This window comes from Taurulus bubalis (assembly GCF_910589615.1).
Source record: "Taurulus bubalis genome assembly, chromosome: 9".
NCBI lineage: Eukaryota > Metazoa > Chordata > Actinopteri > Perciformes > Cottidae > Taurulus > Taurulus bubalis.
The window spans coordinates 16,902,811-16,923,485 of NC_136597.1; the positions used below are offsets into that span (position 1 = coordinate 16,902,811).

At 40.2% G+C, this 20,675-nt stretch overlaps 2 protein-coding genes across 2 annotated transcripts; one reads left to right on the forward strand and one right to left on the reverse strand.

Moving 5' to 3' along the window:
• Positions 1–3,175: 3,175 nt before the first annotated feature.
• islr2 (immunoglobulin superfamily containing leucine-rich repeat 2) lies at positions 3,176–5,314 on the forward strand (the record flags this gene model as incomplete). Its single annotated transcript, XM_079223144.1, has 1 exon — positions 3,176–5,314. One exon carries the CDS (start codon positions 3,176–3,178, stop codon positions 5,312–5,314), a length of 2,139 nt encoding a protein of 712 aa, XP_079079270.1.
• A 2,375-nt stretch (positions 5,315–7,689) lies between these two features.
• Positions 7,690–19,631, reverse strand: stra6 (signaling receptor and transporter of retinol STRA6; the record flags this gene model as incomplete). The annotated part of the gene is made up of 17 exons (XM_079224036.1): positions 7,690–7,925; positions 9,391–9,528; positions 10,216–10,379; positions 10,538–10,639; positions 10,909–11,026; positions 11,416–11,549; positions 11,960–12,035; positions 12,245–12,407; positions 12,542–12,603; positions 12,692–12,771; positions 13,641–13,708; positions 14,491–14,616; positions 15,486–15,652; positions 16,229–16,362; positions 17,362–17,444; positions 18,224–18,290; positions 19,561–19,631. The coding sequence occupies 17 exons, from the start codon at positions 19,629–19,631 to the stop codon at positions 7,690–7,692; spliced, it is 1,989 nt and encodes a 662-aa protein (XP_079080162.1).
• Positions 19,632–20,675: the final 1,044 nt, after the last annotated feature.

Here is a 20,675-nt window from a genome sequence, read left to right on the forward strand (position 1 = left end):
CCAGACCCTGTCTGCTCAAACTGGAGGCAATGTGGCTTACTAGCATCACTGATATGCTTTTACGTAAGCCTATTCAAGACGACTTAGAGTATCAACAATTGTCAGCACCTCTGAGTCTGGATTGTCCCAAACTGCAGTCTCAGCTGTGAGATACGGTGACCGTGAGATTCTGGTGTCTCTGATCTGATATGAGCCCAAATAGACTTTGAGCCCCAGAGGATCTGGAACACAGTTTACTTCTCCCTGGTTTCCTGCCGTGCCTCAGGAAAAGGAAAGTCTACTGAAAGACCGCCAAAGATTAGGAAATGTTGGAACAAAAACAAACAAAAGCCTAATGTTGTATTATATATTAAAAACAAACTGTTGCTGAATTTGACACATATAATCAACATTATCCCAAATTCGTTTAATATTTCTAAGAATAAACTGTATAATTTGCGTACAGGGTTGTTATAACTGCAATTACTATGCAGATGATGTCTGTAGTTACAGCATTTTGACACTAGAGGTCCCTGTTGTCAAACAAGTCTGACTAACTAAAAAAACATAAGCCTAAAACCAAGTCTTGAAGTTTTGAGACTTAAAATACTCACTTGCCCATTTATACATCGAAACTGTTGTAGGACACCACTCTGAGGTATATTTTGCATATACTTGTAATGATTGCCAGAAAAAGGATAACTGTGAACTGGAAGGATGCAAAACCACCAACCATGGAGACAGAGACTAAAACAGGTTCATACAATGGAAAGAAATACTGCAAATTTACAAATGCCAATATACCTTTACAAGAAGATGGACTTGTATTACATTATACCTACTTGAACAACTGAGAGGGGTTGTGGTAACTAAACTGAGCTGTACTATGAGGACTACCATGGCTAAGCCAACTTGTAAATCCTGCTTTAATATGAATGTCAACCTTCTATCAGTTTATTTTCATTTCGGTATATTTTATTTTACTTCATTTAATTTGATATATACTGCATATATCATTTAATTGTACTCAATTTAGCTATTCAGTCCTCTCCTCCTTTCCCCTTCAATCCTCCTTGTGGAGTGCATGTGTAAAGGTATATGTGGGTATGCTGTGCGGGTATGTCTGTGTATGTAGATGCAAATGTATAAAGCATTCGTCGGTGTAGATCTGCATGTATATAAAGGTTAGCATGTATAGTTAAGCTAAACTATTGATACTAATATTACTGTTTTGATTATTTACTACTTATTTTTATTTTATTCTGTTGATTTAATTGTCAAGGATTGTTCTGTTGAAAATGCAAAATAAAGAGTTGCAAAAATATCCTCTGTATCCCCTGCCTTCAGAGGATACAAAGATGTATCCTCTGAAGGCAGAGGATACATTTCTAGATCCATCACAAATTTGATAGTGTATATTACACATTTAGCACTGTTTCGGCCAAGTGATTCGTTGTTTGACCTGACACTGAGTTCACACAGTACACCAGACGGTGGCAGTATTTGAGCAGGAAATAAATCTCTTCAGACAGAAACACTATTCCATATGACTCAAACAGTTAAGGAACAATTATGACTTATTATGTTCATTTACAAATAGTAAGCTTAAAGTCATGCATTGGCGACCACGTGTCTTTAAAACAAACCAGTGGATGAACAGAGCACTATTTCCGATTAAAAAAATTAATAATTATACATTTGTATTACCTTAGAGGTCTCTAATTTATTACCTTCATTTGCCACTTCCGGTTATAACACAATCACTAAAGTTTACTCATCAATTTTGGCGTTGCGTCACATAACATGACACAAGCCATCCAATGATCTTCATCTGATGTGGGTCAAGATGTTGTGTCTTAGCTCACTGGAATCCTCTGAATTCAGCCTCTTGTCTGTGTATTTGCTTGTGTGTTGTTGTTGTCATTTAATATTAAAGATCAATTCATATAATGCAGCAGTGATGGACATTGTGTCCTTAGCCTAGTGCTCGCAGCACAACTTAATTTAAAACCTGTCAGTGCGTTTGAAAATTCTCGTCTGTGCTTTAATTTAAGACAATGGGCTGCAGCCAACCTGAATGAGGTCAAAGATTAGGCTTGGGTCTGGGTAATAAATTAAACATCGGATCCTAAATTATTTATATTGTTTTGAGGGTGGAGGAGAGCATCTGTATCTTTAATGGTGAGGAGAGAGATGGGAGAGGCTGCGCGTTCACGGCTCATTTTCTCGCTCCGTGGCGTCGGGCACGCGCAGTGAATCCCATAGCTGGAGAGGAAAAAAGCGCCGTCGGACCTCAACAGCGGCTCACAGGGAAAAATGTTCCCTCTACCGCCCTTCATCAACGCTGTCGATGTCTGCAAAAGTCATGTGAAAGGATCCGCAACATATGAGGACTCGAGCTTTTTGGACCAATAAACTTGTTTGAGAGGATTGTAAACTCCAGGAAGTGATTTATAAGACACAGGAATTGAAGTTAAAATTGTTCAGGTAAGATGATTCATTAGTTAATGGGGCAGTTACTGTTCGTAAAGGATGAAAAAAGAAGCATCCGGATCAAAGCTAAGGTGGAAAAACATCGCCGTGTAGGTTAGTTGTAACTGATTAATCTAAGGATATCTATTGACGTGCGCAAAATCTACCTCTGCATAAACTGACATTGGAAATAATGCAATGCAGCTTTTGCTAAAAAGGAAATGTTTTTGATTAACTGTAAAAAAATCAAAGGTTTCATCAACATGAAAAGCGTCAGTTTGTCCGTACAGGATTGTGGAGACGCGCTCAGAGAAGGACAGACCCTGACCCTGCTTGCTGCCAGTATGACTATCAGCCTATATGTGCATTTATGCTTTTCTAACGTGCTCAGACTTCCAAACATGTCTTTTTAGTGCAGTACTTTGATTAAAGTACCATGAAACAACAGGCAATGTTGCATGTTATGCGTTGAATCATATGTGACAGCAGCAGTAAGGTGGTTTGTGTTTCTTGTTTCTTTCATTTTACCAATTTTGTCATGACATCTTGAGCTGCATTAAAGTGCTTTGATGCCCCTTTAAAAAAAAAGTACTAGTAAAACATATTTGAGTGGATATGGAATGTAAAAGCTTCCACAGTGCATTTCTGCTGTTCTAATGAATGGTATGTTATGTTATTGTCTGGTAAGAATTTGACCTTCCATTGATGCTTGCAGGTGCAGAAAATGGCGAGACGGCTCCTGCAGCTCCTTGCCTTGTGGACAGCGGTGGTTGGCAATGTGCAGTGCTGTCCAGAGCTCTGCAGCTGCCAGGATAAATTTGCCCACCAGTTTGCTGACTGTGCTTACAAAGACCTGCTGGCGGTGCCCGTGGGTCTCCCCTCCAATGTTACCACCGTGAGCCTTTCTGCCAACAAGATCAAATTACTGAAAAGTAAAAGCTTCATCAATATCACACAGGTCACCTCTCTCTGGCTGGCCCACAATGAGATAGTTACGATAGAAGCGGACACCTTGGCCCCCCTGGTCCAGCTCCGCAACCTGGACATCAGCTACAACAAAATTGTGAACTTTCCCTGGGAGGATCTGCTCAACCTCACAGCCCTGCAGCTTCTGAAAATGAACAACAATGAGATGGTGCATCTTCCAAAGGACGCCTTTGCCTCTCTCAAAGACCTGCGCTCGCTGCGCATCAACAACAACAAGTTCACCACCATTGTGCAGGGTACCTTCAGTGTCCTCTCCTCCATGTCTCACATACAGATTTATAACAACGCCTTCACATGCTCCTGCAGCCTGGAGTGGCTGAGGGATTGGATCATTAGCACTAAGATTTCGGTCCCCGAACCAAATTTAATTGTATGTGACGCCCCTGAACACCTGAAGGGTACGATGGTTTCATCGATTCCCAAACTGGACTGCACGTCCCCTACTGTCAAAATAACATCCGAGCCCAACATGGAGAACACAGAACTCTACGAGGGATTCATGGTCATCTTGAATTGTGAGACAAAGGGGAGCCCCGCACCACAGGTCAGCTGGGAGGTGACTGCAGGGAATCAGAATTTTCTGTTCCCCTTGCCCTCCACTGGAGAGATTAATGATGTGCCAATTAATGATAAAACAACCAACAGTCGATTCCTCGTCTTTAGAAACGGCACTCTCATCGTCCCTCGGATGAGTAAAAAGGAAGATGGAAATTACAGCTGCTCTGCGGTGAATGATTTAGGCAAGGCGGAGAGCAGCATCAAAGTGGCTATGGCAGTCACCCAAAAACACGGCAGTGACTCAAAGCTCGATTCTACGCTGGACAAGATCCGTCCGTCCGTTAAAAAGCCTACAGATACCAAGCTCTCCAAAATCAATGTGATCAACTGGACCAAGCCCGACGAAAAGACAAAGGTCAGCCCTGATGGTTCATCGGACAAAAATGTCGGCATTGGGCAGGTCGGAGGCGTTTCGAAGATCCCCACCTTTGCGAGCAAGTGCGGCGTGAGAGAAAGCAGTGAACACATCTCCAACCACGCCTTCAACCTGAGCTTGGACGACCTGAAGCAGTACACGTTTGATTTTGGTGTTATTGCGTTAGAAGTGTCAGAGACGGAGGCCAAAGTGCAGCTGAATCCGCTGCAGCTTCCCAGCAGCAAATCTAACCTTCACGTGAGTCACACTGAAAACCAGGAAACAGTGAATAAAGAGGCCTTTGGTGTGTACCAGTCCCCATCCAGTAAAACCACCTTGGACATGCTCTACCTCTGTGTAAATACAGGTAATGGACACTCCATGGTTCAGTGGTCCAATATAGAGGAGGGGGTTAACGCCTACCGCTTCCATGGTTTACAGCCTGGCACCAATTACACACTGTGTCTCACCTATGGGGGGCAGGACTGCCAAGTCCAAGTGGTCTTCACCACCAGAAAGAAGATCCCCTCCCTGCTTATCATTGTGGTTGTTAGCATTTTCCTACTGGGTCTGGCCACTGTTCCCTTACTGGGGGCCACCTGCTGCCATCTGCTATACAAGTACCAAGGTAAGACCTACAGGCTGATCATGAAGGCTCAGAATCCGGATCAGATGGAGAAACAGATGACAGGAGATTTTAATCCCAGGGCGTCTTTTGTGGAGTCAGAGAAAACCTTCGACCCCAGCGAGTTAGGCGAGGAGGAGGGAGAGGCCGATGGGGAGGAAGGAGACGGAGAGGCTGAGGGGAGCGTGGTGACAGAATCCATCCCCGGATCCTCATCCAAAACCAACCAGGAGGAATTTGAAGTGGGCTCGGAGTACAGTGACAAATTACCGCTGGGAGCGGAGGCAGTCAACATCTCGGAGGAGATCAACGGCAACTACAAGCAGCCAAGCCGCTGAGCTCCGCTGACGTCTGCGATAATGTCAACTATTTTACTTTCACGCAGCCTACATTCAAGCTGGTAACTCACCCACTATTACTCCACGTGAACAACGACGGCTTCTCATACAAAAAAAAAGGTGGATCTTTACAAATTGTTTTTACCTCAGAAAGTAGTCCGTCAATCACTTGAGATTGTGATTTAATTCATGTGGCATTTGTAGTCTCTACTGTAAGGTTAAATTAAGCAACATACGTTTACAACGCAAGCACATATTTCTACAGTTTGTAAGACCTTAAAACTGACAAGAAAGCAGCAAAATGTTCCCTTTCTGCAGGACAGACGCGGCACGGGCGCACTTTGTGCAAAACGGAGACGCGCAGAGTTCAACGAAACTGAAGGCAACAAAAAAAAAAGATGTTCAAATGTATTGACCGTTTTTTTAGAGAGCATAAAAAAACAAAAACAAGTGCCATATTTTATAAAAGCCATTTGAAATAAAGTGACAACAGGGACCAATTTAGCTCTTTCTTAGCTGTGTGCGTCTGTGCATGCATGTGGATGAGAAAAACAATCTCTCACGATTACAATGTCCTCAGATATGGACACCGCGGCTCCACTTTGATGGTGAAAATTGATAAAGTGAAAGATGCAGTTATTTGGTTTCGGTGCTGACCTGCCCGCTGTCCTGGGAGACCAAAAAAAGGGAAATTTAACTTTCAACTGTGTTGTGCTTGACGGGAAATACCAGGTTGTTTAACCACAAAATGTTGTTTGACGTAATGTAAGGCTTTAAAAATGTGCGACTTTGACCTCTTAATTAACGGGTGCTTGCTTACTCTCGCTTTTTACAATGAACGTGTCCATGGCATGTCACGTAGCCTTGTGTGCTTTTTATTAGTGTAGTCTAGAGGACTTTAGATGTTACTGTCAACCTGTGATGTAAAGCCATGTCAATTGAAATTATTATTATATTTTTTTTTTCGACGGTCAGTTTCTATGAAGCCTTAACACTGGGTGTCTGGCGGCTTCACTGTCTTGTAATTGGATGCCGATATGAGTTTTTGTGAACTGTTGTAAAACCAAACGAAAAACAAAACCCGTGACCTTTTAAGATTTTTTGATATCATTTTATGTAAATGGAATTAATAAAACATGAAACTATACCGAATACCTTCTGGGTTTGTCTTTGACCTTGCGTACTGAATTATTTCAGGAAAAAAAATAACATTTTAAAAATGTATCTGAAATAAAAATAAATAAAAACATACGTAATCAAACTTATAGCCTACAATTTGATACCTCTAGTTTAAGTTGGAAATTGATTCAGATTGCACCTCAGATAATAATTGAGAATGGATCTTTTTCTTCTTTTGATGCTTTTTCATTATGAGGGTTTGGTTCGATGTCTTATTTTTCTATTATATTTTATAACAAAAATACGAAAAAGTAGACAGTCTCCGCAATTTTGGAGAGTGTGTTTATGCAGAAGGTAGAAAACTGCGGCGTTTGAAAGCGATGATCAACACAAAGCCTCCCTTTGTCTTCATTTTCCTTTTGGCCCTGCACAGTTCATTTCGCTGAACACAACAGCATCTCATGCATTTAAATGAATGTCTAGAATTAAATATCCCAATAATCTAAACGATACAAAAAAAGAGGAGAAAACTGTTGTATAGGTTTTATTTACACAGTAATTAGAAGGAACATTCTGGTGTTCACTTAAAAGGCGACAGGATAATGCAGAGACAACGATGTAAAGCTGGAGAATATCAGAAACAAGAAAAGACAAAAACAAGAAAACGCTGGTAGCAGCAAGCTTAGGACATGAAAATCTACAAATAAAACATAAAATGCATAGTTTAATTTGTTTGATAGTTCCTATTCCACAGGTTATTGTTAATTACACAAAATGTGTACAATTGAAAAAAGTAATGTATCTCCCTGCCTATGAAAACACCTCATTATGTAAAGTCATAAATAGTGAAATAATCTACACATTAATACCCTTGTTAAAAGGATACTTCAGTGGAATTCAAGTCCATGAGTTTAGTTTGGGCATTACCTGCACCGATGACAACAAAACAAAACAAATTAGTGCCATCCCAAAATAAGCACATAAATGCATTGAAAAATACACATAATGAGTGTGTTCAGTTGAGAGATCAGTGCCATACAAGCTCTGACATCAGACTGGAGACGGTGGCCCTCATAAACAACCAGTTTAACATGAAGAGCACAAAGAGGAGGCACACTCTTCAGACAGGAAAGGCTTGGGGAATATCTTTGCATGTGGCGCTGGACTATAAGTGCACTTATTATGGACACATAATATGACTTTAGAACTTGCCTAATACCAGAAGAGGCATTACCAATCCTTAATTAGGGTCATATTCAGTTGCTGGCGTCTGCTGCCTCCTTGGTTGCTGCCTCCTTTTTGCTCCCCTCCTTGGCGCTGCGGTTGAGGCTTCCATTCAGAAAGCTCTCTGCTGCCTGATGCAGGAAGTGCTTCCTGGTTCCCACCAGGGAGGGGTTGTTGACCAGGGTGTAGAGGAGCTGCCAGTGCCGGCGGGCCCTCTTTGCGCTGGACACTTTGAGCTGTTTCTTCTCCTGATTGACAAGCTGGATCCCTGAGGACATTCAGACATCATGATAGCACCAATGGTATGTCATACATAAGTCCTATTGTCACAAGAATAACCTTTTTTTTTAAACATTTTTATCTTAACCGAAATGGGAAAAGACTTTAAGGTCTCTGAGGACCAGCTTCAAAAAGCGTAATAATAGAAAGCAATCATATTCTAATCCTCGAAGCATGGAGCCAGCATATTGGGCATACCATTAACACACTGAAAGCTTAAGCCCCTTGGGCCACATGAATACCAAACAGGCAATTATCGTAGCTCATCTGTGTAATCAGCTACTGGAGAACTAATCTTTGTAATACAATAGATTATTTCTGATAATGCATTGTTCTGTGGATGGAAACAAGCAACATCTGCACTGCACATGTGTAGTTGGACTCAACTGTGACAAGAAACCAGGCAGAGTTGAATGATGCAGTCTACTGTTAATTTAATGTATGTCTTCTTGTCATCACCTGCTGTTTGATGCAAAACCATCCCTGCAGAACAGCAACCAGCCTCAAAGTAGCTGTTTATAATTTTTATGATTTACATAAATGATACATTGGTTGAATAATGTGTATAATGGCAACACATAGGACTACATTGTCTTTTGGTGACAGAGGATGAGGGCTCAGACGAGTGTGGGCACGCCATAAAGGACAGCTGATTAGTTTATGACTGATTTGATTGAGACCAGCAGCAGGACTGTAAATTATTCCGCAGTGTGACTCAATTTTCTCCTGACATATTAAATCAGAACGCGAAGCTTTCATTTCTTCTGCGCGTGCAAGACAGTGTTATGATCTGATTACGTGAAACAGTGACCTGCCACTAAATTCTCAACCTCTCTGGAGAAATTAAAGACACTGCACTCACTTTAATATAGATATGAATGTTTATCTTTAGAGGACAAGCCTGGCTGATTCTATATTTGTATTATTGTCAGGAAAAGACCAAAACCTAATAAACCTTATGTATTTGACCTCCACTGTCATCCAACAAATATTAAAAATATCATGAGCCACATTGTTGCATTCTTTATTCCCCTAACTGTAGTTTATTTTAAATAAATGTCCACATACAACACCCCGCTGTTATAAATACTCAGTAAAGCACAACATATTTATTAATGCTATATAAAATAGTCCCCAACAAATGCATGATTTACCTCTGAGTAACGTTTGCTTAAACCTAAGTGCCCAGCTGTTTCAGGAATTTATTTACCTTTTCTTTTTAATATAAACTACATATTTGTGACGTGTTTTCTTTTCAGTAGGAATTAAAGTGCTTGTGTAGGGAACAGTGTAAATAAGTCATAAAGTATTAGGAAAGGACAAAGAACTAGGAGCGACAGAGAAAAAACCAGCCTCATCCTTTAACTGCATGTATACACTGAACCCACAGTGTGAGATGAATCATTATCACTTAATGGTTGTGCAGACTAAGATGTGAGTTTTGTGCTACAAACCCTCTTCAGCATCCTGTGACCTCTGTGCAGCATTGCTCTCCTGGACCATGGACTGCAGCAGCATCCCGCAGAAGGCCTTCATCACAGGGTGCGACTGGCTCACCTCAATCTTTAGATAATGAGCATAGCAGCGGTAGGCTGCAGACAGACACAGGGAGGGGGGATCACTCTGACTGGGCAAAAGCAATAAACACATAGGACTACACCCCACGTTGGCTTTGAGGCAATCACACATAATGGGCCATACAATCACACTACTTTTTTTTTTTTTTTAACCACCTGCTTTTTACGGACAACAGATGTCTTGAATCTGCAGCCATTTCAGAGATCGGTGTGCAATTACAGTCCATCGCACAGAATACAGATATCATATGAGCTGCAGTGAGCTGCTAGCGGGGTAAAGTGGAAAGGAAACACATTTCTGGCCTCGACCTGGCATCAGTAAAAGTGCATTGCTCAAAGGAAATTGCTTCTTTTGAAACCTCCACAGGAAAAATGGAAAAAAGCACTGTCATATACAAAGGTAAAAGCATGGTGTTAAGAGCAATGCATATGTTAACATTGTGTGTCTGAGGAAAATCGAAAATATAATTGCACAATAAGCCAAAGACATTGGCTTCTCATGCAATGCTTTGTTATTTAATTTGAGCCCATATAAAATGCACCCAAAGAGTCTAAGGTCACACTATCCTTAATATTAAGATACATTATTAATGCAGGTGGCATTGAACTTGACCTACTGCTTTGGCCGGGTCAGCATACCAGACAGGGACATTATGTCTGTGCTGTTCACCATCTGTCCTCAGAGCAGAATACCCAGCTCACCTGGGTCAAATGCCTCCACATTGCGGTTAAGAAGACTGATGTCCATGCGTCCCATGTGGACAATGTTGAACAGGGCTGTGATGATCATGCGCCACACTGCCAGTAGCACCCCGATCAGAACATTGACTGGAAACAGCAGGTACGTCAGCAGGAACAGACTACCCCTGGAAAAACAGCATAGGGTGCATTAAACATAGAGGACAATGATGCAATTGTCTCATAGTAAAACATAAAAGATATATATATATATATATATATATATATATATATATATATATATATATATATATATATATATATATATATATATATAGTGATTCACCTGTTGTCTAGGTCTCGTGTGCCTGCTGTTTTTTTTATGAAGCAAAACCTTCCGGTGATATGTTGAATCAACACGGCCAAGAGAATCATCAGCCAGAAGGGCCTGAAGGGACACAAATCAAACAATCAAACATCTCCTGCAGTGATAGAAGAAAGACAGAAGGCACATACATCATTTTGTAACTGACAGAACAATATATGACATAAAGCCATTACTGTGCAGCATACAGTAGATGGAGAACGGTGTTGCTGTTGATTGAAAACCTTTCCAGCTGTCAAGTTTTCAGGAAGTAAGAAAGCAGCCTCAATTCTATATTAAACAACATGCATTTTTTAGTTATCTAAAACTGGGAAGTGAGATGTGATGCTCACCACATGCTCCAGAGGATCTGAAAGAGAATAAGATTCTCTCCGTGCAGTACAGGCATGATGATGAGGAAGACGGCGATCAGAAGGCAGAGGAAGAATACCATGGTTTGGACCATCATGCCTGCAAAGGAGAGATCAGAGCTTTAGGGCCTCACAGATAACACAGTGAAGCGAGGGGTGAGCAACAGTTTCTTATACGAAACCTCATAACACCATCATAACAAACATAAAGGGAGTTATGAATTAGTGCTAATAATATGACAGGTTTAAATCTAATGCCTGGCTGAGGCTATTTGGCCTACTTGAGGATATTTTTTGTTATTTGCCATATCCGTTGTACTCTTCTGGGGGTACATACAGTATTGTACAGTTACTATATGACACACAAGATCTAATCACATTTCTGTAGCAACACAACTAAATAAAAAATCTAAACATACTAGAGATATGGTTTTAAAAAAACAAACAAATGCTAATGTATATTCTTAAGTATTTGATATGTAACTGTACCGATGCAGATGTGCGCTGCAGTGAAGCTGGTGTATCCCATCCAGCAGACCAGTGCTGGTCGTGAAGCCCTGATACTTCTCTGGCAGTTGTAAACATTATAGATATCTCCTCTGTACAGCCCCTTCAGGTTTGACCTACAGATGCAGAAACACAATCAAGACAATGCAGCACTATGCAAAACACAAACTGATTTATCCATAAATGTACCAATTACATACTTAATTGAAGAGGTAATTTAGCATGGGATACGACCGAAATGCAATTCAATACTGGAACAACGTAATTTATGGTAATGGTACAGTATTTCATTTCTTATCTTAATAGCCATTTTCAATTCTAGCGGCAGTTAAAGCAGAGTAAATCCTATTCTGTCCGTCTACATGATTAGTACTCTATTATGTTATAATAACTCCTCTGTGAGCCATCGCATTATAATGAAGGATACAGAATGAGAAGCACGCTCGTGAGTCTTGGAAACCTTGGGAAGAAAATAGAAAAAAAAGAAGGAAAATACAGCTAAAGCACTGTTCTTTTTCACACCTACCGATGCAGAACCATGGACCGCATGAGCATGGCCAGGTTGACCAAACCAGACAGGGTCATTGCTGAGATATAGCACACTGCGGGTAAAGGAGCACACTACATTCAGGTTGTTCACTGTGGGAGGGTGTCATTTATTAACAATTAGCATGGCACATAAATGTGCAACAAGCTTATGAGGATAGCCATGTTAATGTTCTATGACTCGAATGTGATGTGACTGAATAAATACATATTCTGCATCTCTCAGATCACTAAATGACTGCTTCTCCTTTCTGGTCTCACTTACCTTCTACACACCACATGTAATGAATCACTATTCTGACCACTTCATGCTTGTCTGGCGACAGCATAATCTTGAAGCCAGCTAAAACGTTGGCGATGTCCTCATCGACTCCCAAACGGGCAATCTGGAGATGCGGCACCACTGCCGAAATCAGTAGAAGACCCACCTAAAAAACAACAAATAAACAAGAGTTACTGGAAAGGAAAGCATCAACCAACCAAGTCAATCAACTTAAGTCAAGACCGTGTGTAGCCCTTAGAGTCTACTGACTGGATTATGAAGTCTAGATGTGGTACTCACCTGATATAGGGTAATAAATGACACCACACCAGATATAGCCAACTTCAGCGGAAAACGGAAAACTGTTTGAAACAAAAGAAGTAGTTTTCATTTAAATGACAAGACAACACTTGAAGCCATAACCAGACACAACACAGGACCAACCTTTACCTTCCTCTGGTGTATAAATATATGACTTCACAGCATCAATTATTCTTTGATGGACCTTTGGCGTCTCTGAGCTCGATGTGCTGAGGTAAAAGGTAAACAGAGGCGCACATTTACACTTCAAGGAATTCATGAGCCATTTTTGCCATCATCCTTTTACACATCAAATACAAATAAAAAGTGTTTCCTTGTAGGTAGTGTCATACATTCTCTACAAATGGAAGAGAAAATACATTATTTGCTGGTGCTCATTCACCTACATCCTTTGCATGACACTTTGGTCATTTGCATTGACTGTGTGTGGATATATTTACAATTTTTCCGAGCATGCAGATATAATGAAGTTACAAAAATGGCCCCAACAGGGCAGCGATACATTTCCTCAAGATAGTCTCAATTACACACCATTATTGATATTTTTATTGTAATAGATGTATTTTGCACAGATGAAAGTTTATTTTTCATTTGGACAAAGAAGAATCGACTGGCTGTGGGAGTAGTAAGTTCATCCATTATAAAACCGTACTATTTAACAACCCTCAAACGGTTTACAATTGGGTTAACCAAAGATGATAAATGTTAGAAATGTAACAAGAATGTGGACACATTTCACCAGTAAATGTTCGGTGGGATTATCACTTTGAGATTCTAAAAAAAACAAAACAATCTCAACCAGAATCCCGACAAATGTGTCCTTTTAAGAAATCATTTGAAGTCATACTTCCAGATCCCTTAAAACAATAACATCCAGCAAAACCAGTTATGTGAATCCAAATCTCTTATTTTAGGAAAAGAGCTCCCACTCCAGCTGTGTTTAAAGTCTGATTTAAACTAAAAATAAAACAAGGCTCAAGTTGTTTGTCATCTGCAACATTTTGCATACATTTTTAGCTGAAGAGACATCTAAAAAGACAAACATGACATCTAACAATGCAGCAAATCACATTCTCACCAGCTTTTGGTGGGCTTCTTCTCCAGTATTTTCTTCACATAATCTTTATAATAGCTGCAGCTGAGATCCTAATTGGAAAAAAATAGACAGCAATCATGAAAGGAATCAAATTATATTGTAAATAGGTTAAGATAGTGATGCAAAGTTGAATTATATGATTTCATAGATTTTTGAGGTCACGCTTCAGTTAGGCCTTCATATTCGTGAACTCCTTTGTAGGTCGTGGCATGAGGTAGTGTTTAAATTTGAACTTTGGAGGAACATGTGGGAAAATAATTGGTCACAAAATAAGCCTCCTTATCTTATCTTAAGATAAGTTTCCGTATCTGTGCAAACTTATGGTGTCAAGTACGTTCCCGTGGAGGGAAGGGAAGGGGAGGGAAGGGGAGTGAGTGACACGCCGGGCAATTGCCTCAGCCTCGGCTTTGTCACACCCATACCGAGATTAGCATCACATAAACACAGCATTGTGTCTCCCCGGTGAAAAAACAAGGCAACCTTTTCATAATCTGCTCAAGAACATAACGTAAACCAATAACGTCAAATCTACTTAAAATGATTAGACTGGCATGCTGCGTTGGACTTCACATTTTCCCTCAGCCTAGACTGTATGAGCTCGATAAGCCCCTTGATTAGAAGGTGGCTCATAAAGGTTCCTCACGTGCACAGATTCAGAAGAAATGTGCGTCTTAGAGAGATTTTTTTAATAGTTCTTGCTTAAGTGAACGTAGAAAATCCATCTTGTATCCAGTTTGTTGCATAAACAGGCCAAACGATTAGTGCTATTCAGGGCTATACAACCAATCTGAAGTAGACATGGCAAAGGAGCTGCACTCAGATCAAGACTTACCTCTGAAGCATTGTTCTTTTCAGTGCCCTTTAAGCCCTTGAATAGGAAAAGGGGATACTGGAAACTAAGGAATGCCAAGCAAGCTATCTGGGGCAGGCTGGAGAAAAGGGAGTAGTGCTTGTGTATCTGCAAAAGAATAACACAAATCTTTAAATCACCTAACAACTTGTTTTCGGAGTGACACACTAGAAATACATGTTAAAACAACATTGTATTGACACAAAAAGGGGACACAAATGGCTTTGTGTGATGTGGTGAGAGTCTGCATATTGGCCAAATGGGATTCCTACCATAAAACAAACATCTGAGACCTTCATCGACCAGATTTTTATGATCAAGTGCCATAGAAAAATGCTCACATATTTAACGGTTTTGACACCAAATGCCGTGATACAATAGTGTGTGGTTTGTATTTTTGCCGTGTTTAGAAATAAATACTATACTAAATATAATGTTTCGTGAAATGTATTCTGTTGTCTTCATTTTGCGCTTAGTCATGCAGATGAGCTCAAATGTTCCCCACAGCGTTTTGTGTGTGCCAGCTCATGGTGGGATCATTGCCACTATTAAAAAAAAAGGCAAACCATCCAAAGCCTGGGTGTCTTTCTTTCCTGACACACACTAAACAGATTAACTGTGACAAAGCTTTTGATTAAGACCAACAGACAGTGGAACTAATTATTTTGAGTCTGAAACATTCATCCGAGAGAAAACCTAAACAACGTGGACAGAATCTGGGATTAAGTAAGGTTAAAAACTCCAACCATGTGTCCATCTTTTCAAATCACCTCTTACATGTACTACAGACCAGCTTTGTTTGGCAATTAATGGGTTTCCAGACCAGAACAAACCTGCTTTTTCTTTGAAATAATCCTTGAAACTCAGACAGATGACACATATCTAAGAAAGTTAATCCAGTGACAATCTCGACAATATAAATCACTCTAATCCTCATGAATCCATTTCTGTCACATATGGCTGCCATCTTTACTTACCAGAGGTGTTTTGGGACAGTCAATTTTCTGCCAGACCAGAACACCAAAGTGGGTCCAAGACAAGATGCTTCCAAGTACATAGCCAACTTTATTATGCAAAGTGCCACATGCCAGGAGAGGGTAGTATAGTGCGGGGTAGTAGAAGAGTCCCAGAATCACCCAGTTCTCTGCAAATACAAAATAATTGTGTGAAGACCAAGCAGAACATTAAAAGCAATATACAATATTTGTGATTTACTAGAGAAGCAACACACAATTACAACTTTGAAAAACAAATAATTGTGCTTCAGCTATACCCTTAAACTCCTTTTCTCAAAATGTGTGGAAACTATGAGGAATCTAATATATCTAATTATGCTGCATAGTCACAATATGTTCTACTCTGCTGAACCTTGTACTTTTGGGGATTGTGTAAAGTAGCGGGGAACCGACTCCTTCGAGTCAATTCTTATGTAATTTCATTTCAGAAAAAAGCTTCTTGTAAAGCTTAGTTGAAAATAACAAAAGACACATGGAAATAAAATAAGCCAATTACATAACACACATATTTAATACAATTTATGTTTATGTGTGTCCATTTAAGGCTGCCTAATCATCCTTTATCCACATATTCAAAAGAGGGACAGTGACACATCTTAACTACCAAATTAAACAGTAAAAAGTGTAGAAGAATTACAATCGGGGTAAAAAGTGAATGCAAATAGGCTGATGCTCGTGCAGAAGAACCAAGATGACTTTCTCACGTTTCTTCTCTGTGTCTGTTGTGAAGGGGAGGGGGTTTGGTGATATGATCAGGCCCCACAGTTTGCACAGGAGCACTCCAAACACAGCCACTGCAAGGCCCTTGTGCTGAGTATGATCCAAGAAGTTGACCGGACTGTGAAATCAAGCAGCAGGTATTTAGAACCGACATGTTACCAGCCTCACATTTGAATGTCACTGTAGTATAATCAACTATGAGCCTTAAAACTGGGTTGAGGGTGAAAAATCCATCACAGTTTTCCACCTCAATTCACTGAGCATGAAAGCTCTCATCAGCACCAAAACTCCACAATTACACACATTCACACCTGGAAGTTACCCTGTATGACCACCCTGTATGACCTCCGCGCCATCTGTTGGCCATTGCGCAACTCCAACTGATTTGGGTGCTATTGTTCAAGGGACATCAGCAAGTCAAACGATGGAATTAGTCCGAGAACCTTTGTACTATTCATTCATATTATATTAAATATAATATAATATAAGTTGCAAGTACACACTGCTTTAAAATTGTGTCCATATTGTTTATGTTCTAACAACATGTAAATGCAATGGCGCCCAACAATCATTTTATATCTCGATAACAATATATATCACCACATTGCATGTTTTTTTGGTAATTCCTTAAATAACTAGTTGATATGAAATAACCAGATGGTTTTGTATACTCTTGTGTACTTGGCAAATGAAAAGTACTATTTTCTTATTTAGTCAAGAACTTTAGTGCAGAATAATCAAATTGTCTGAGAAATTTAAATTAGTATTGCTCGTTATTATCAATTTAGACTACGTACCATGATATACGACGTCATCAGGATATTACTTTATTAAAAGACAATACATTATCATTTATAATTATTACCCTGCATTACCCTGCAGTATTCATCTCTTATGCCAAATGTTCACTCAACCTACTGCAAGTGTTTATGAAACATAACATATTGAAATGAATGGAAGCCAATGAATGACAGGTGATGTAATTATATGCAATTCACTGGGCGAGACCAAGTAAAGCTACAAGTATGGTCCTATAAAGGCAAGTAGCTATTTGATTTCACCATGGTGTTTATTGACATTCAAGAAAGGAAAGATAGAAGTTAAAATATGGCCTCACCTGAGTAAACCTGAGAGTCCTTTCTGTCTTTCGCCTACCTTCACGCGTCTGGCTAAGATTGCGAGGATCAGCATGACAACGAGCTAGGAGCAGAAGAAATGTCAGTTAGCCTCATCTACACAGTAGCATGCAGCTGTGGGTTCCCCAGGGTTCAGGCCTGACCCCGCTTCAAACCTGCCAAACACCAGTGTCTCATTAGTGCTCCCCATGGATGTGGTCTGAATGAATCGTCATCAGTCAGGATCACTGACCAGAGAGAGTTCAATGATCCGTCATGACCTGTGACACATTTAGGAAACATAAGGATGACGGCCTTGCTCTAAAATGAGACAGTCTGGACCAACTACAGTCTTTAAAGCAGACACCAGAAGGTGAGAGACTAACCTAATGGGAGTGAACATTACTGGATCTCAGGGGTCGAGCGACAAGATGGGTACATCTTCTGCACTCATGATCATCTTAGATTATTTTTATATTTGTATCATTTGTTTCACATGATGCGATGGAAATCACTCGGAGAGCAAATATATTTTATAATAGATATATTAAGTCACCATTTTGGGCTCAGGATCTCCAGAAAAAAAACATTGTACATGTGGTCCTTGAAACAGGGCCCTTTTGCCCACCAAATTGCATTAAAACCGTAAACACTTTTTTGAGGCATCCTTTTAACTAACTATGAGACAGGGCTGAGCTAGCCAAACCGTGCATAACTTTATCATAGAAAAAAAAATCGTCATATCTATATGGCACATCTTAAAACATGCTAAATGTCTGAAAACAAGATGTGATATCGGGCACCCAGTGAATTTGAACATCAGGACAGCGTACTGTTGCATCACATGAATCCAACAGAACTTACAGATATTGCAGTGATGCATATGTGGTAGAGCTTGTCATCAGCAGTAGGGTCACATGGAAGGATTATTCTAAAAAAAGGAACAAAACATACACACATGAGCAAAACAATCCAACTTAAGACTCAAGGATTTGAGTCACTGAGCAGACCCACACCTAAACCTTTCACACGTCACTGTCAGGACCATTTGTAGCTGAAATCCCACAGCAAGAGATTTGCATTTAAACGGATTGGCATCAGCGTGACACGGGAAAACAACAAATGCCTATGTTCAAGTTCCTGTCCACTGGAAGGGCAGGAATGCCTGGTCATGGGGTAGTTATTACAACTCTGATATTCAGAGAAGGCTTCATACATGATATATTCTAGGTTGGGAGACATATTTAGAAACATACCTACACTCGTGTGGTCCTGTGGTCTGTGAGCATAGAGATGGCAGCTTCCAGAATTAATTAAAGTTTTGACATTTTTCACAACAGTCCCTTACCTGTCCAAACAATGTGTGAATTTGTAACATGGATCTCAGATAGCAGAGCATTTGTAAATGTATGGCAATATCAACATCCTCATTCAGAGCTGGCTGAGGAGGATGCACAGTGGGACAACGCAGCTAGCAACAAATAGTGACCTACAGTAGTGGAAACACAAAAGCTTTTCACACTACAATTCAACACAGTTTACACAACAACCAGACAGTTTAATAGCTTAACATTGTGATAAATGACACTTGTTCCATCGAATTGCTGTTCTATTGCTCATCTGAGGCTATTTTAAAATATCTATATTATATTAATCAGCTGGTGACAATGTACAAATGGAAATACAATTTAGGTGTAAGAAACATCCCAAAAAGAACTGGACATACTGCATGTGTCCTGTTGCATTGTGGGATGGGCCAGGAGCAAAGAATGATGCGATAAGACAGTTTCAGCTTCAAACTGTACATCTTATTTTGTATGGTACACTACATCTTCACTTTTTGTGGTTGAAAATATTGACAGTAAAAACAATTATTTTGGGTTGAATGCACTTTTGTTAAAACTGGCGTACTTTTTCTGTGGCAAAACCCTAAAACCTGCATTCTCGAGGCATGAAAATGAGGCAGCTTATCCTGAAATACTGAACAGAAACAAGACCACACATTGACAATGGCACCGTAGAAATGTGCCAAGTGTCACCTAATATCTCAATGAGAGCTGCATCTTGAATAACTCTAAATACAAGTTAAATAATGAACAAACTGGAAATTTGGCGTTTTAGACAAACAAACAAAATAAAACATACAAAACTAAACTAAGTTGACATTTAAGCCTCCAATAAGATGAAGAGATTGTACTTACTCTGCTTCAATTATGGACGGCAAAGGATCCAGGTCTGGGTACTCATAGTCAAGTGGAGCCTCTTTATCCATTCTGATGTCTCTTTTTTAAAAGTCCTGTAATGTCTTACAGGAGGTTGGAGTACGAAAATCTTTGCCGACACACTGCTGCGATCCACTTGACTCAAGAGATAAAAGTGTCTCCCGAGTTGGACTCAGTTGCTGCTACAGAGGCGTCCTTGCTTCCTTGTGTTTGGTCTAGCCCTCACTCAGACTCAGTTACTCTCCCTAACAGTCTGTATTCAGGTGCCCTTGTCCCACTGTGGAGCTGAGAGTAATGTGACAAGTCCTGGCTGCAGCGTGCTGCCTCCACCCTGCAAAGGCCCTATTTCAGCTGAGGGTTACCACCACACTGGGATCCTGGGGAGAAAGTGAGAGGGGGGCAGTGTGTGAAAAGAGGGAACAAGTGGAGCTCTGGCCAGCCAATCTGAAAGGCCACCTGCGATTTACAGGGATTACATCTACTTTTGGGCTTGTGTTATTGGACCTGAGGCGATAGTAGACGAGGTCAGATATGCAGAGTTATAAAACTCCAGCTACTGTAGGACTGTGTGGGTAGCTGGGAGCGATGAGCATTTCCTATCAGAGCAGAGTTCCACATTGATAACAGGGAAATGCACATGTTGTTCCCTTCAGTCATGGATCAGTTACATTTGTGAAATGTTACCTAGTGGAACCAAACAAAGCAGGATGGATGAATGGCATGCTTTCAGGATGGCCAGTCAGATCACACCTTACTACATAACTCTGCACCTTCAGCTTCATAAGGATTAAGAATGGGTTTATTTAACCCAGTACTTTGTCTTCTGCAGATAAATTAAAATAAAGATGTCGAAGGGCATATATTAATGTGGAAACAGTTTTCTAAACCAGATACTTCCATCTTTAATTTTTCCCACTGGTATCAAGTTATTATGTTGTTTAAAAGAAAAACATGGTTTATATGAAATGTGACAACTGGTGATTTCCAAACAGTAACAAAAGTAATCCTGTGAACAACTGATAAAGATCAGAAAGAAAGAGGTAAATCTATGTTTTCAACATGATACGAGTACATGATATGTGACTGAAATGGAT